At 36.6% G+C, this 15,086-nt stretch overlaps 1 protein-coding gene across 2 annotated transcripts in view; it reads left to right on the top strand.

Annotated features, from left to right (window-relative positions):
- The window catches only part of FAM126A (family with sequence similarity 126 member A), a 90,665-nt gene that overhangs the window by 51,068 nt on the left and 24,511 nt on the right, over positions 1–15,086 (top strand). For both annotated transcript variants that reach the window (XM_040260654.1, XM_040260655.1), the window contains exons 5-8: positions 88–168; positions 692–807; positions 1,187–1,282; positions 13,354–13,470. In XM_040260654.1, coding sequence (XP_040116588.1) covers positions 88–168; positions 692–807; positions 1,187–1,282; positions 13,354–13,470 — 410 coding nt within the window. The remainder of the gene's footprint in view (positions 1–87; positions 169–691; positions 808–1,186; positions 1,283–13,353; positions 13,471–15,086) is intronic.

Below are 15,086 nucleotides of genomic sequence, written 5' to 3'. Positions count from 1 at the left end.
AATTTATGTGTAAAAAATAAGTATTTAAATTTATGTGTAAAAAATAAATATTGTGAGACATTTTCTTTCACTTTCTTTTGTTTGTAGGAAATAGTTGACAAACAGGGACATAGTAAAGTATTGAGTTTTACAATTCCATCTTTATCCAAACCATCTGTATATCATGAAGTAAGTTACATTTTTATCAAAGTAAGTTTATTGGTCCTAAGATTTGCAGTTGCTGTAAATTAGGGTTTGGTTGGTTATTGAAGTGAAAATTTTGATCGGTTCACTAGTACCTTAAAAAGTGTAAAATTTCACACAAAGTATTTTGCTATTCCCAAAGTAAATGGGAAATCAAAATCATTAAAGTTTAAACTAAAACCTGATTGTAAAAGATCTATTAAAAGTATTAATTTTGAATATTTTTCCCTTTATCTGACGAATAAGATTAGATTTTATATGTGTGTGTGAATTATGTATTTCTGTGGCAGAATTTTTGAAGTTAAACTATTTTGTATTTCTATTTGTGGTTTGTTTTTAGTTATTTGTTAAATCTTTGAGCAGAATACTTAGTAGGCAATTTGAATATTTCTAAGATATATGGGGTTTATAGCAGTCATTCTAAATATATATATATTGGTATATATATTCTAAATACCACCCCTTAAACAGAATAGGTTTTTCTTTATTCACGTGTCTTTGTCTTTAGCCTTCCAGCATTGGGTCCATGGCTCTGACGGAGAGCGCCCTATCCCAGCATGGTTTGTCAAAAGTTGTGTACAGTGGACCTCACCCCCAAAGAGAGATGCTGACAGCACAGAATAGGTATACTGTGGAGACATAACCTACTATTCTACCATGCTGACTTCTAAAGAAATTATTTCAGTAGATTTATAAATAATGTTTAATGAGTTGTGTATAACAAGTTTTAAAATGTTGAGTCATTTCATACAAGAGAGACACCCCATCTTCCCTATTTGTCACTTAGACATTTTGCTTCAGATGTCATCTGGAGCGTTGAATTTTTAAGGTAATTTTCGTATGATTGTTACTTCTTTTTCTTTTTGATTTTGTATTGTTGTTGTTGTGATTATATTGGACAGGTCTGTTCTGTAACACAATATCCCTCCCCAGTGCTTGCTTAATTATAGTTGACTTCTTGGAATTCTCAAGATTTGTAAATACTCTTTGGGTTTGTTTTTAGGTTTGAAGTGTTGACATTCCTTTTGTTGTGTTACAATGCTGCCTTAACCTATATGCCCCGTGTTTCTCTTCAATCACTGTGTCAAATTTGTTCAAGGTAAATTCAAATGTTTTTAGTGTTGAAATATATGAATTTAGTATTGCTTGTTTGTTACATATCTACGTTATTTTTTGTTTAATCATTTGTTCGAAACACTAAATAAGTTAATATGGAGCTCCACCTAGTCAACGTACAGAAAGCTCCCTAAAGACACAATGAAGTTGCAAAAAACACAACAAAGAGGGTAAAACTGAATAACAATTCAATGGAAAATTTTGATGAGAAAAGGCTTATACTATATAATTAAAAGTATGAAACTGTTATGACCTTTCAGTTTTTGACATAGTTTCTGTTTTGTTTGCTTTTTATCTATCTTATCTATTTAGTTATTTTTTTTATGTTCTAATTTGGTACCAAGAAATAAGTAGGAGATACTGGTTTTTAAACTTTTCTTGTTAAAAAAAAAATTTAGCCAAGAACTTGATTAAGTAAACTATGATAATTATTAGGTATTAAAATATGCAAATATTTAAGAATTCTGATTTAAAAGAGTATTTAATGATAGTATATATGGTGTGATTTCAACATTGACTGAATATGACCAGAGTATTAAAGTAGGTATGTCTACTTGGTGGAATTATAGTTTATTGTAATTTTTTTCCTGTGTGATTTTCTGTCATTCTCTAAATTTTCTGTGTTGAACATGTTACCTTTTTTTTGGCTGTGCTCTGAGGCTTGTGAGATCTTAGTTCCCCATTCAGGACTGAACCCACGCCCTCAGCAGTGAAAGTACTGTGTCCTAACCACTGAACCACCAGGAAGACCCTGCCTTTTTCTTTTTTTTTTTTAAAGAAAAACAAAAGAAAAACAAGACAGAGAAAATGCCCTTTGTAATTCAAGTAAATAAGGGAAAATATAGAATTCAGGAACTTGTAAAATAATTTTAGATTTGGCAAACTTACTTAGAAAATGTAGCTTTGGGCAGTTAATTAGAGGGAGGGTGCATAGAGCAATACTTAAAAATCAAGTCAAAACAAAACAAACCAAAACCGTAGATTGATTCTGTTGATTAGGATAGAAAACCATGCAGGTCAAGAGGGAGAGGAAGGTAATGAGGCAGGGGGTTTATTAGATAAGATAGAGAAGCAGAGAGCAGTTCAACTGTTTCCTGAAGTGAAGCATAATTTCATTGCCTGCCCCTTAGAGGATGGTGCCAATGTGCCATTGCTCTCAGTTACTTATTCTTCCTAATATGTTTCTTGTTTTAAATATTTTAAAGGCAGAAGTGCCCAGGGTTTTTGAATTTCACAGATCTATAAAATTTCAGAAAAGCTGAAGTGGGTATTTATATGATGTTGCCACCTTTTCCTTTTGTCAAGTCATTGTGGTATAAATATCTTCCATCAACGTTATTTAATGAAAGGAGAATATTTTTTCACCCAAAAGGGGTAGAGTGGAAGGCAAGGACAACAGTTTATAAGTTAAAAGTGGGATGTTTAGCACTTTTCATTTCTCGTTTCAGTATGGTCCAGTAAAAATGTTACACACTAAAATGAGTGTAAGAACCAACACTTCAGAAACATTGGCTTAAGGAGTAACTCGATGCTGGAACTTTCACTTGTGGAACTTAAAACACACTATTCTAAAGCAGTGTCTTAGGTGGTCGGCCCCAGGGAGATGTGTGTGTGTGCACGTGTGTCTATGTGCATACAGATGTTCTGCCACAGCCTCCTAAATAAGATCCACTGTTGATGTTTTACTGAAATTACTGATGACAAAGTTAGGAAAAAAATGTGTTGCTGGTCCTGTGTAACTCCAATGGACTGTTTTCTAATAGAATTACTTTTATCTTCTGGGTAGAAAATAGCTACTATATCAAGTTTACCTAACCAGGAAATTAGATAACCTTTTTTAAGAATACAAGTAGGGGCTGATTTTGAAAACAAAGAGAAACACAGATTACTTTAAAACTGTCTACAGGATATTGGCCAAAGAATATTTTAGTAGAAACGTATTAGATTAAGTCTGTGCCGCAAGAAAACTCGTATGTATATTCGCCAGCTATAAGAAAATGAAGGAGGAAAGAGATTTATGTAATTCAAAAGACTTAAAACTATTTAACAATGCTAACTCTTATGGCACAGAACATTCATAATAGGATCTCTAACAGACTTATTTCTATCTTTTTTAGTTTGCTTTTGTTTTTGTTTTAGATTCTCTATTATTGTATGATTTCAAATCTATTTCTGTTAATTCCTCATTTCCTTAATCATTTATCAAACATTCTAATTAAGGTATACATTATTTAAAGATGTGTACATAAAAGTTAGAAAGCACTAGTATGGGCTTCCCTGGTGGCTAAGACAGTAAAGAGTCCACCTGCAATGTGGGAGACCTGGGTTCAATCCCTGGGTTGGGAAGATCCCTTGGAGGAGGGCAAGGAAACCCATTCCAGTGTTCTTGCCTGGAGAATCCCCATGGATAGAGGAGCCTGGCAGGCTACAGTCCATGGCGTTGTCGAGTCAGACACAACTGAGCGACTAAGCACACAGTATCTAATCAAGCAAAGGCTAGGGAAAGGAAATTGGTTATAGAACTGAGGTGATAAATGTTTTAAGTGATTATGATAGTTCTATAAGAGCTTCCTGTTGATCTTAGTCCTGTCGCAGGTTTTCCTGAAGAATAAAGTGATCGCACTGTGCTATGGCTCATCAAGTTGTCTTGGCCCTGTAGCAGCTGTGTCAGATTGCTGCTTAGTTTGGCTGTTGTTGATGATTGTGCAGAATGATTGACTAGGCTATCTAGGAGGATAAATTCATAATACAGCCATAAAAGTTTCTTGGAATATATGAGCTAGGTTCGGTGACAGATGTGTTCTGTTCTATTTTTAACCTTCTGATTATAATGAGCTGTGGAGTTAAAACAATCCTGGATACTTCCCACCCTCCACTTATCTATTCTACTGGGCAAAAATCTGTTCAGTTAACTATAAGCTTTGCTTCTTGATTCAGATTGATGGCCAGTTTGATGGTTGTGTTTTCCTTATACGTAGTGTGTGGAGACCACTGGAAGGGGAGATCTGAAAGGCTAGATTGAGCTAGATTGAATGAGTTTTAGTCAACGAGTTTTTATCTTCTACTAGTACTAAATATTACATTGTTGTTTAGTTGCTAAGTCATGTCTGGCTCTTTTGCAACCCCATGGGCTATAGCCCGCCAGTTTCCTCTGTCCATCAGTTTCCCAGGCAAGAATACTGGGGTGAGTTGCCATGTCCTTCTCCAGGGGATCTTCCTGACCCAGGGATCTAACTTACATCTCCTGCATTGCAGGAGAGTTCTTTACCACTGAGCCACCAGGGAAGCCCAAATAGTACATATGACCCTCCTAAAAGCAACATAGCCACCAATTCAACAGATAAGTTTTATTAGTATATACCTAAGTCTTGTACGGAGAAGCCAATGGCACCCCACTGCAGTACTCTTGCCTGGAAAATCCCATGGACGGAGGAGCCTGGTAAGCTGCAGTCCATTGGATCGCTAGGAGTCAGACACGACCGAGCAACTTCACTTTCACTTTTCACTTTCATGCATTGGAGAAGGAAATGGCAACCCACTCCAGTGTTCTTGCCTGGAGAATCCCAGGGATGGGGGAGCCTGGTTGGCTGCCATCTATGGGGTTGCAGAGTCGGACACGACTGAAGTGACTTAGCAATAGCAACAGTAAGTCTTGTAAATTTGTGAAAATATTTTTCTTTTCTTTGAGCGTCTCTTTTAATACACGTGTGTTTAATAAATGGCTTATCTTGCCTTTTGATGTTAAATATAAGTATTAAATATGAAACTATACTAAGCTATAAGTTAAATACTCCCCCATTGTCTAAGCAACTGTCCTGATTTTGTTCACTTGGTAGGTAATCTCACTGAGTAACTTGAATATGTACATCTAGGGATTCTTGATCTGTGTGTTTTTTCCTGTATGAACATTCCTCATTTCTAAGTCAGCCTTCTGATCACCTAATAGATTTCTTGTTTTCTATCTATTAAGGACACCTTTATGCAAAGAAACCATCCTGTGGATTAATTTTTGTGACTGATTAAAAGAGAGAGGGGGAGTACAGGCTCCTAGCACAGTATATGCCACTTTGTTATCATTCAGTAAAGGACAGCTGTTATGTATTGTGCCCCAGTGATGAACACACATTTTCATTATAGATTCACAGACGTGCTTTCTTTTTTCCCACCTGTTTGAAGTTAAAATTCATTCTAGAGCATACCTTATACTAGGTCATTCCTTGCTGAAGGAACCTACAGTTGACTTTTCACTGCTTATTATTTAATTTGTAAACCTTTCTACCTTTATAAATCTTTATCCTTCTTTACAACCCATTTGAAATAATTTTTCCTCCAACAAGTTTAGCACTAGTTTTGTATATGGTGTTCTCTTTAGGAAAATGAGAGAAGATGCAGCCTTTACTAGGCTGCTAATTTCAAAGAGCAGAAGCATGAGAAAAGTAAAGTGCTCATTGCTATATAGGTAATTCTTCCGTTTTCTCTTTTCGCCCTTATTCTTCCACTTTTCTGCTCTCCTGGCCTTCTCCTCACCTCCACTCTCCTCACTATTTAAAAAGCAGAGCAGAAAAGGAAGAGGTTTTGAAATTGGTTAGTTTTATGTCATAGTCTGTGTTTTATCCAAATAGATATGGAATAGAACTGGACAGAATTTTAAATATTTCTCAAGTTAAAAAATAGAAAAATTATTGTTTCCCTTTTTTTCTAACTAGTTTCTACTCACTGGTCTGATGATCTAATGATGATAGTTAATGTATTTTTTTTTTCCTACTTTAAGTTCTAAATAAATAGTCTCTCCAGTCAGTCCCACTGGAATTCAACTTTCTAATCATTTTGTGGTTTGTAATTCAGTATATTGACAACAGTCTCAGAAGTTTTTTTTCAGTCTAAGAATGAGATAGTAGTGTCTCTCAACAGAGAATGAGAATCATGGCAGTAATTTCCCTCACTTACAAATTGATACTTAGATATTCTCCCTGAAATATGTTGACAAAATATACCTTCCAAAAGGATTTTAATTTTATCATGGTTTATTAATTTGGGAGGTATCTATATGTGACCATGTTGTTGTTGTTTAGTCATTAGGTTGTGTCCAGCTCTTTTGCAACTCCGTGGACTGTAGCCCACCAGGCTTCTCTGTCCATGGGATTTTCCAGGCAAGAAAACTGGAGGGGGCTGCCATTTCCTTCTCCAGGGAATCTTCCTGATCTAGGGATCAAACTTGCATTTCCTGCATTGGCAGGTGGATCCTTTACCACTGAACCACCAGGGAAGCCCATATGTGACCGTAGAGTAAGGTTAATCCCGCAGTAGGGGTCAGGCCACTCAGCTGTTCCATTGTAAGGTCGAGTTCTTATGTCTTGGATTTGTAAAGGGAAATCAGATAACTTCAGGATAACCCGCTAATGAATAGAGGAGTCAAGCATTCATGTGACATGTAGCTCTGTTGTTGGTTTTTGGTTTGTTATATATCTTATGTAAATTCAGTGAAAATAAAATAAAATAAAATCTATGCAGAAAGAATATCTTTGAAGAGCAATCAGAGTACTGAAGAGTAAATCAGAATTCTTAAGTATTTTTTTAAAAAAAGAATTGAGAAGAGAAGGTAAAGAGATGCCATTATCAGTTAATGCTGCAGCTGTTAGGACTAGATTATTTTGGATGTCGCTCAATGTCACCTTCTTGGAGATGTCTTCCATTATCATCTTTTCTATAGTAGCACTTTCCCACCCACCCCAGTTTATTTCCTTTTAGTGCATGTAACACTGTTATTACCTTGTTTGTTCATTTGGCATAGCTTGTCAACTGCTGACATATCATTACGTCAGGAACTTTGATTTTTTTTCACTGCTGTCTGCTCAGAGTTCAAGAGAAAGACCTGGCATACACTAAAACTTAGTAACTATTTGTTCAGTAAATGAATGAAAGATGGTCTCTTCCACTTGAGATTTGTGATCCGATAAGTACAGTTACAATTAAAGGAAATAATTCAGTTTTTTTTTTAATCTTTCATTGATAAATGAAAAATTCTTGAAGTCACTTGTGACATTTGGGGTAAAGTTTTAGTAGCTATTAAAAACTATCAGCTAAAAAACAAACAAAAACCCCTAATGGCTATGGTCTGAATGTTTGTGTTCCCACCCACCCCCAGATTCTTATGTTGAAATCTTAATGTCCAATGTGATGGTACTAGGAGGTTGGCCTTTGAGAGGTACTTTGGTCATTCATGAGGATCCCTCATGAATGGGGTTAGTATTCTTAGCCAAGAGATACCACAGATCTCCCCCTCCCCTTCTGTCATGTGAGAAGATGGCAGGAAGTCTGCAGCCTTGAAGAGGGCCCTCACCCAACCATGCTGGCACCCTGATTGTGACTTTAGCCTCCAGAACTATGAAAAATAAATTTCTGTTGTTCATAAGCCACTCAGTCTGTTGTATTTTGTTATAGCAGCCCAAACAGACTAAGACATTGCTACTGCTGCTAAGTCGCTTCAGTTGTGTCTGACTCTGTGCGACCCCATAGACGGCAGCCCACCAGGCTCCCCTGTCCCTGGGATTCTCCAGGCAAGAACACTGGAGTGGGTTGCCATTTCCTTCTCCAATGCATGAAAGTGAAAAGTGAAAGGGAAGTCACTCAGTCATGTCCAACTCTTCACGACCCCATGGACTGCAGCCTGCCAGGCTCCTCCATCCATGGGATTTTCCAGACAACAGTACTGGAGTGGGTTGCCAGTCTAAGACACTAACTGTCTGCATTTCTGAATAAAGAAGTAAATAAACCCTCTAATACATGACTGCTTATCTCCTTAGGTAGCTAGTAGAGAAAATGAGAGGGCCTAGATTCCTATATCTTGGATGAATTGAGAGATCTGGCTTTCTAGTTCTTACCTGAAGTAAATTTAACAGTTGGTTGACCATCCTAGAGCCAAGGCAAGGTTGTTTAAAAAAAAAAAACCAACTGTGTAATAAAAACAGTAAATGATTTTGACCATATTTTCTTTTCTAAACCATATACTATTCCCCCTGTTTTCTAAACCTATGTATTTGATTCAGTAAACATCTTCATTAAAATGTTCCATAAATACCTTATGAAAGTTAGAATTCTTTCTCTGGTAACTGACTGATATCTGCATAAAACTGCATTATATCATCAAGACAGTTTTTGGCTCCTACTACTTAGAGAAGACTTCTGAAAATCCCTTGGACAACAAGGAGATCAAACCAGTCAATCTTAAGGGAAGTCAACCCTGAATATTTGTTGGAAGGACTGATGCTGAAGCTGAAGCTTCAGTATTTTGGGCAATGATGAGAACAGCTGACATATTGGAAAAGTCCCTGATGCTGGGAAAGATTGAGGGTAGAAGGAGAAGAGGGCATCAAAGGATGGGATGGCTGGATGGCATCACCAATGCAATGGACATGAACTTGGGCAAACTTCAGGAGATGGTGGTGGACAGGGAGGCCTGGTGTGCTGCCGTCCATGAGATCGCAATGAGTCGGACACGACTGGGGGACTGAACAACAACAGCTTGGGAAAAGCAGAGATAGAACTGACTTCCGGGTCAACTAGATTCAGAGGCTCAAATGATGTTAGGTTATCATCTGTTGGCATTGTACTTTTTTTTTTTTTTCTGACGATAGGCTTCTTTTGTGTGGTAAGAGCAGTGACCACAGGCAGCTAAAAACTGACATTGTCTACCTTTAGTGAACTCAGAAAAAAGAACGTCTCTCCCAGGTTCACTGTGAAAAACAGTCCAGCCCAAGCTTCTGATCATGCTGTCTGAGGCTTAAATAAACCCTTCTAGAGCCAAGTTGTGTAGCAGTATTAGTGGAAGAATACTGTATGTATCAGTTTAAATGTTGGTTTGAATGTTTTAACAGAAATAACGGTAACTTAAAGTAGCTATTCATTTTCTTTCACATAAAATCCCAAGCTAATAGATGGTCTGAGGCAGGTTGGCTCTGTTTCTAAAATGTTCATGCTCCTTCTTTCTTGGGATTCTACATTCTCTCCAGTGTCCCTCTTGTCTGTATGATGATGGATCACTGCTATTACATCTGCCTTCTATCCTGAAAGTAGGGAGAGAGTGGAAGGCAAGCAGCTGCTTTTTAAGGGTACAACCCAGAAGTTGCACCACTTCAGTTAACAAACCACTGTCTAGAACTAGTCACATGATCAGACTTATACTAGGAAGACTATCATGCTAGGAACGCTAGAGAATATGGGCTCCATCAGGTAGCCATTGTTCTAGCTAAAACTGGTTGGGGAGTGCAGAGGGGCGTGTGCCTTTATATATGTTAGTAGAAGGAAGAAGGGAACGATAGATCTTAGAGTAGCGATCTCTTGTCACAGGCAGTTTTATTGGCAGCCTCACCATAATCACATGGCTATACTTGATTTTATAGGGGAAGACTAGTTCCTAAAGGTTAGAGGGATAGAGGGATTATTAATGGAAGATATTGGAGGTGGAAGAGAGAACATGACAGACAAAAGTGACACCTGTATCATATACCTAAAAATAAACATATCTGAAGCTTAGCATCTTCCCAAACAGTATGTGATATTTGTCCAAATTGATTTAATGGCTGCCAGCCAGTCAGCTATCCAAACTAAATGTAGGGCTAATTAATTACACACTTCTCTTATTCTTTCCTTCTCAGTCCCTGTTGATACTTAATTGATGTGACTCCAGTCCTACTGATTCTCCTTCTCTCCACAATTACTTCTTTAGTTCAGGCTCCCTTCCTCTCACTCATGGGATATTTGGACACTCTCCTCTGTAGTCTCCCAAGATAGCCTGGGTGATATCAAAAGACCGGTCTGATCATGTCAAATCCTTGCTTAAAACAATAAAACAAAAATCTTAGTTTCTTCCCATTGCCTTCATGATAAAGCGCAGCAAGTTATAAAATGCTCTGACTCCTAACTAGCTAGCTTCTCTTACTTTTTAGTGTCCTAGCATTCTATTCCAGAGAAGGCGATGGCACCCTGCTCCAGTACTCTTGCCTGGAAAATCCCATGGACAGAGGAGCTTGGTAGGCTGCAGTCCATGGGGTCGCGAAGAGTCGGACACTGGGCAACTTCCCTTTCACTTTTCACTTTCATGCATTGGAGAAGGAAACGGCAACCCACTCCAATGTTCTTGCCTGGAGAATCCCAGGGATGGGGGAGCCTGGTGGGCTGCTGTCTATGGGATCACACAGAGTCAGGCATGACTGAAGTGACTTAGCAGCAGCAGCAGCATTCTATTCCTGCTAAAATTCTTCCAGTCTCCTCAATATCACACTGTTTCATCTTTCTCTGGTTTTGCCCTTTACTATATTTTCACCTAGGCCTTCCCTGGTAGCTTAGTGGTAAAGAATCTGCCTCCAATGCCAGAGACCTGGGTCCAGTCCTTGGGTTGGGAAGATCCCCTGGAGAAGGAAATGGCAACCCACTTCAGTATTTCCTGGGAAATCCAAATACCGCTTTCTCTTCAAGGGGCTTCCCTGGTGGCTCAGACGATAAAGAATCCGCCTGCAATGGAAGACTTGGGTTCAGTCCCTGAGTTGGGAAGATCCCCTGGAGGAGGGCATGGCAACCACTCCAGTATTCTTCCCTGGAGAATCCCCATGGACAAAGGAGCTTGGCGGGCTGCAGTCCATGGGGTTGCAAAGAGTTGGATGTGACTGAGCTACTAAGCACACATATACATAGTTCAAAGAAATCTCTTTCTGGAAAGCTTTCTCTGACCCTCTACTTCTTCCACTAGCATTTACTTCTCTCTCCTTTTTCTAGCTCTATCACTTAGTCATTGCAAATATTTGTTCTATAGTCTTTTTGATTCAATTATGAATCCCTGTGGGAACTATATCTTGTCTATATCCCTAGTGTCTGACACAATATAAATCCTTAATAAGTATTTATTGAATGAATAAATGAATTGAGAAATCTTATCTTTCATATAGTGGTTCTCAGTTATTTACTACCATCCCTATTGTAAAGGTGTAAAGTGTAAGAAGAAATTGTTCTAAGTTTGCTTCTTTAGGTAATAAGAGTAGGAGGAGTCTCTTCTAATTTGCATATAAGTTTTTATAATATAAAAGTTTGAGTTGTTTTATTTCATGTAGATTTGATTTTTCTGAGCTTCTCTCAGGCTGCTGTAACAAAATACCATAGATTGAGTGGCTTAAGCAATAGTTCTGGAGGCTGGGAAATACAAGGTGAAGATGCCAGGTTTAGTTCCAGGCAAAGGCCCTGTTCCTACCTTACAGGTGACCGACCACCTTCACATGGCTGAGCATTCTCTGGTCTCTCCTACTCTTTTTATAAGGCCACTGATCCAGTAATGGTCCCCACCCTCATGACCTAGTTACTCTCAGGGTGCCCCACATTCAAAACCATCATATTGGGGAATTAGGACTTCAGCATACAAATTTTGAGGGAAAGGAAACATCCCATTTTTAAGTATCCCTGCTCCCTCTTACTCTTGGTTCTAAAGAATTTTAAAATCCTGCCAATATCAGATGAATTTATATTTATTCTTTAAAGTTGCTTTGAATAAATGATATCCTCAACGGGGTGTTTTTTGAAATTGTCTGTAGTATACTCGGACATGTTTAAGTGAAGGCTTAGATTTATTGAGTAGATGGAACATTAAGTTCCAAGTAATTATTGAGTGGAGGGGTAAATTACAGGCTGTTTTCTAGTACTGTATTAAGTGAAGGTGGTGCTGGTGGTTGACAGAGGTGATGGGGTGGTGGTGAGAGGTGGGCAAAATGAGTAAAGAGAGTGAAAATGGACAAATTTGCAGTTTTGAAATAAGTCCGGGGATGTAATATACATCATAGTGACTACAGTTAATACTGTACTGCATATTTATAAGTTGCAAAGAGAATAAATCTTTAAAGTTCTTACCACAAGGAAAAAATTTGTAACTGTGTGTGATGGATGTTAGCTAGATTTATTATGTGATCAATATGCCATATATACAAATATCCAAACATTTTATGGTATATCTTTAAAATAATATGGCTATACCTCAAGAAAGAATAATAAAGTAAATATTAAATCAGATAATAAAGCAAAAAAAAAAGTGAGGGCTGTATTGTATCAGTCACACCATATTATGAGAAAACAACTGGTTTCCAAATTTTATTAGAGATAGAAGCTTAGTGTTTATTAAGCCGTGCATGTGGATCATAGAATTAGAAAATACATATAAATATAAAAAAGAAAATAGAAAACTCTGTGTCCTTGTATATGATTATTTTACAGTGATACATGCCTTTCACCTACTTGTTTGTTATAAAATGGGATAGGATACATGTGTGTTTATAATTTTTTCCTTGTCATTTAAATTGACTTTCAAAACATGTTTATTTCATATTAGTCTCTGAATGATATATATAATTGGTCCCCAGGGTTAGACTTTGAGGTGGCTTCGTATTTACTAAACTACTCTTTTAAGTATTCTTTACTAAGACTGATACTTATTGTAGATTCTTTTAAAAATGTTAGTAAAATCTATTGTTCTCTAAGATTCTACCTTTGGTGTCATGTTTAGACATGTGAAGACTAGTATTTTATGTTTTATTTATGGTATTTTAACAAATTTTTCAGTCTATCTGAAATTTATTAAGACGTACTGTATGAAGTTTGAGTATAATTTTAGAATAATTTTTTGGAGCCTGCAGTTTGTGTCAAGAACTTTGTCAGGAATAGAGGATCATATCACTGATCTATTCAGGCTAAATAGCACTGAGTTTCATGTTTTTTATGATAACCAAAAATCATTAATAATATGATCAATAATAATGATTGAACAGAATTAGTGAACTAACTCTGAGAATCTAGTTCACTTATATTTTAACATACTCCTAGCTTTCTACATTTTTTTCCAGTCTAACTTACTCAGGAAAATGTTACAGACAAATGTTCTTTTCTGAAAGATTCCTTGTTTCATTACTATTTGGTTTGTAATGAGAGCATACCTTGTACATTGTTAACTTACAGATGTTAAAAAATATATTATCTATATTTTTACTGATTTTGCAAATATATTTATTTTGGTCTTTCTAGAATCTGTGTTTGTGGATATCCTCGACAACATGTAAGAAAATACAAAGGTATAAATAGCAGGGTACCAGTTTCTTCAGGATTCATGGTGCAAATGTTAACAGGAATTTATTTTGCCTTGTAAGTTTATTTCATATAAAAGTTAACCTTTGATCTCTTTGGAAAATTATAGTCTTATTTCATTGTTAATGTATTATAATCTCAATAAATAATCAGCATATTTTTGTGAAAATATGAATCAGTATCCTAATAAGTTTTAGTATTTAAATCTTGTAATATTCTAAAGAATTTGTAACTGACTAAAACACTTTGTTGTCTTTAATTAAAGGACAGAATGAAAATTATTGATACCTAAATACACTCACAGTTTCTTTCGTCATTACTTTTTTTATTGCTGTAATTTCCAAATAGCATTTTTCCCTAATGAATATCATTTTTCCCTAATGAATATCATTTTTCCATTTCCAGAAATTTTAATTATTTTCCCTAATGAATATCTTTTTTCCATTTCCAGAAAATTTTAATTATTTAAAATTTTAATTATTGACATCTTAAAGTCTCCTTTATCACAAAGTTTATTATGAATATGCTACTCATTTTTAAAATCAATGATATCTTGTTTGTTGCTTTAGGTGTTGATACTTTTCCTTGAACCTGATCTTTTACTTTATAATTCTCTTACTATATATATTATATTCACTTGATACCCTAATTTTCCCCAGTAGATTATAAACTTCTTCCTTTTTTTTTTTTCCTTTTGGCCACACCACACAGCTTTTGGAACCTTAGTTCCCTTACCAGGAATCCAACCCACATCCCCTGTGTTGGGAAGCGTGGAGTCTTAACCACTGGACTGCCAGGGAAATCCTGATTATGAGCTTCTTAACTGAAGGACGAATTTGTGATCTTTGGACCAAATCTGATCTGCTCCCTTAAAAAAAAAGTTTTATTGAAATGCAGTGACATTCATTTATGTATTGTCTGTGACTGCTTTTGTGTAACAGTGGCAGAGCTGACCTCACGAACCTAAAACATTTATTATCTGGCCCTTTAGGAAAAATTTTGTTGACTTGTGTTAGACCAGTAATATTGTTCCAGAGCTCTTGGATGTTCTGATCTATTTTACTTTTTCTCTTTTTTGCTGTGTTTCTGATTGAGTAATTTCTGTTGACCTGTTTTCATGTTCCTCGATTCTTTCCTTGACTGTGTTAAATCTACTAATAAGCCCACTAAGCGCATTCTTTATTTCTAGCCTTTTCATTTGGCTTTTTCTTATTGTTCCTATCTCTGCTAACTATCCACCTATTCATGCATGTTGCCCCTCATTTCCACTAGAGACTTTAGTATATTAATCTTAGTTATTTTATTCTCCCCAGTAACTGTAGCGTTTGAATTTGGTTGTTGTTCTTTGTCTCTTGACAGTGGGTTGTTTTGCTCTTTGCTTTTTGTGTGCTTTGTAATATTTGACCATCATTTTGTTCACAAGTAGGACAGTAGAGACTGAAGTAAATATTATTTATGCCTAGAAATGGATATGCCTCTTTTCTAGTATAATAGTAGAGTTTTTATAGACAGGAGTGAGCTGGGACTGGATTTCATTGTTGCTTGGTTACCTATATCACACCACCTACTTCAGATTCCTTTTATGTTACCTGGTACTTACAGCTGGAGAGTTTCTCCTCAATATTCTTGCTCTATTCTTTCAGCTTTCCTGGTGTGTCTGTACCTCAGAGAGG

Source organism: Oryx dammah, unplaced genomic scaffold (assembly GCF_014754425.2).
Source record: "Oryx dammah isolate SB20612 unplaced genomic scaffold, SCBI_Odam_1.1 HiC_scaffold_18, whole genome shotgun sequence".
NCBI classification, from domain to species: domain Eukaryota; kingdom Metazoa; phylum Chordata; class Mammalia; order Artiodactyla; family Bovidae; genus Oryx; species Oryx dammah.
This window is presented reverse-complemented; position numbering and strand designations above follow the sequence as displayed.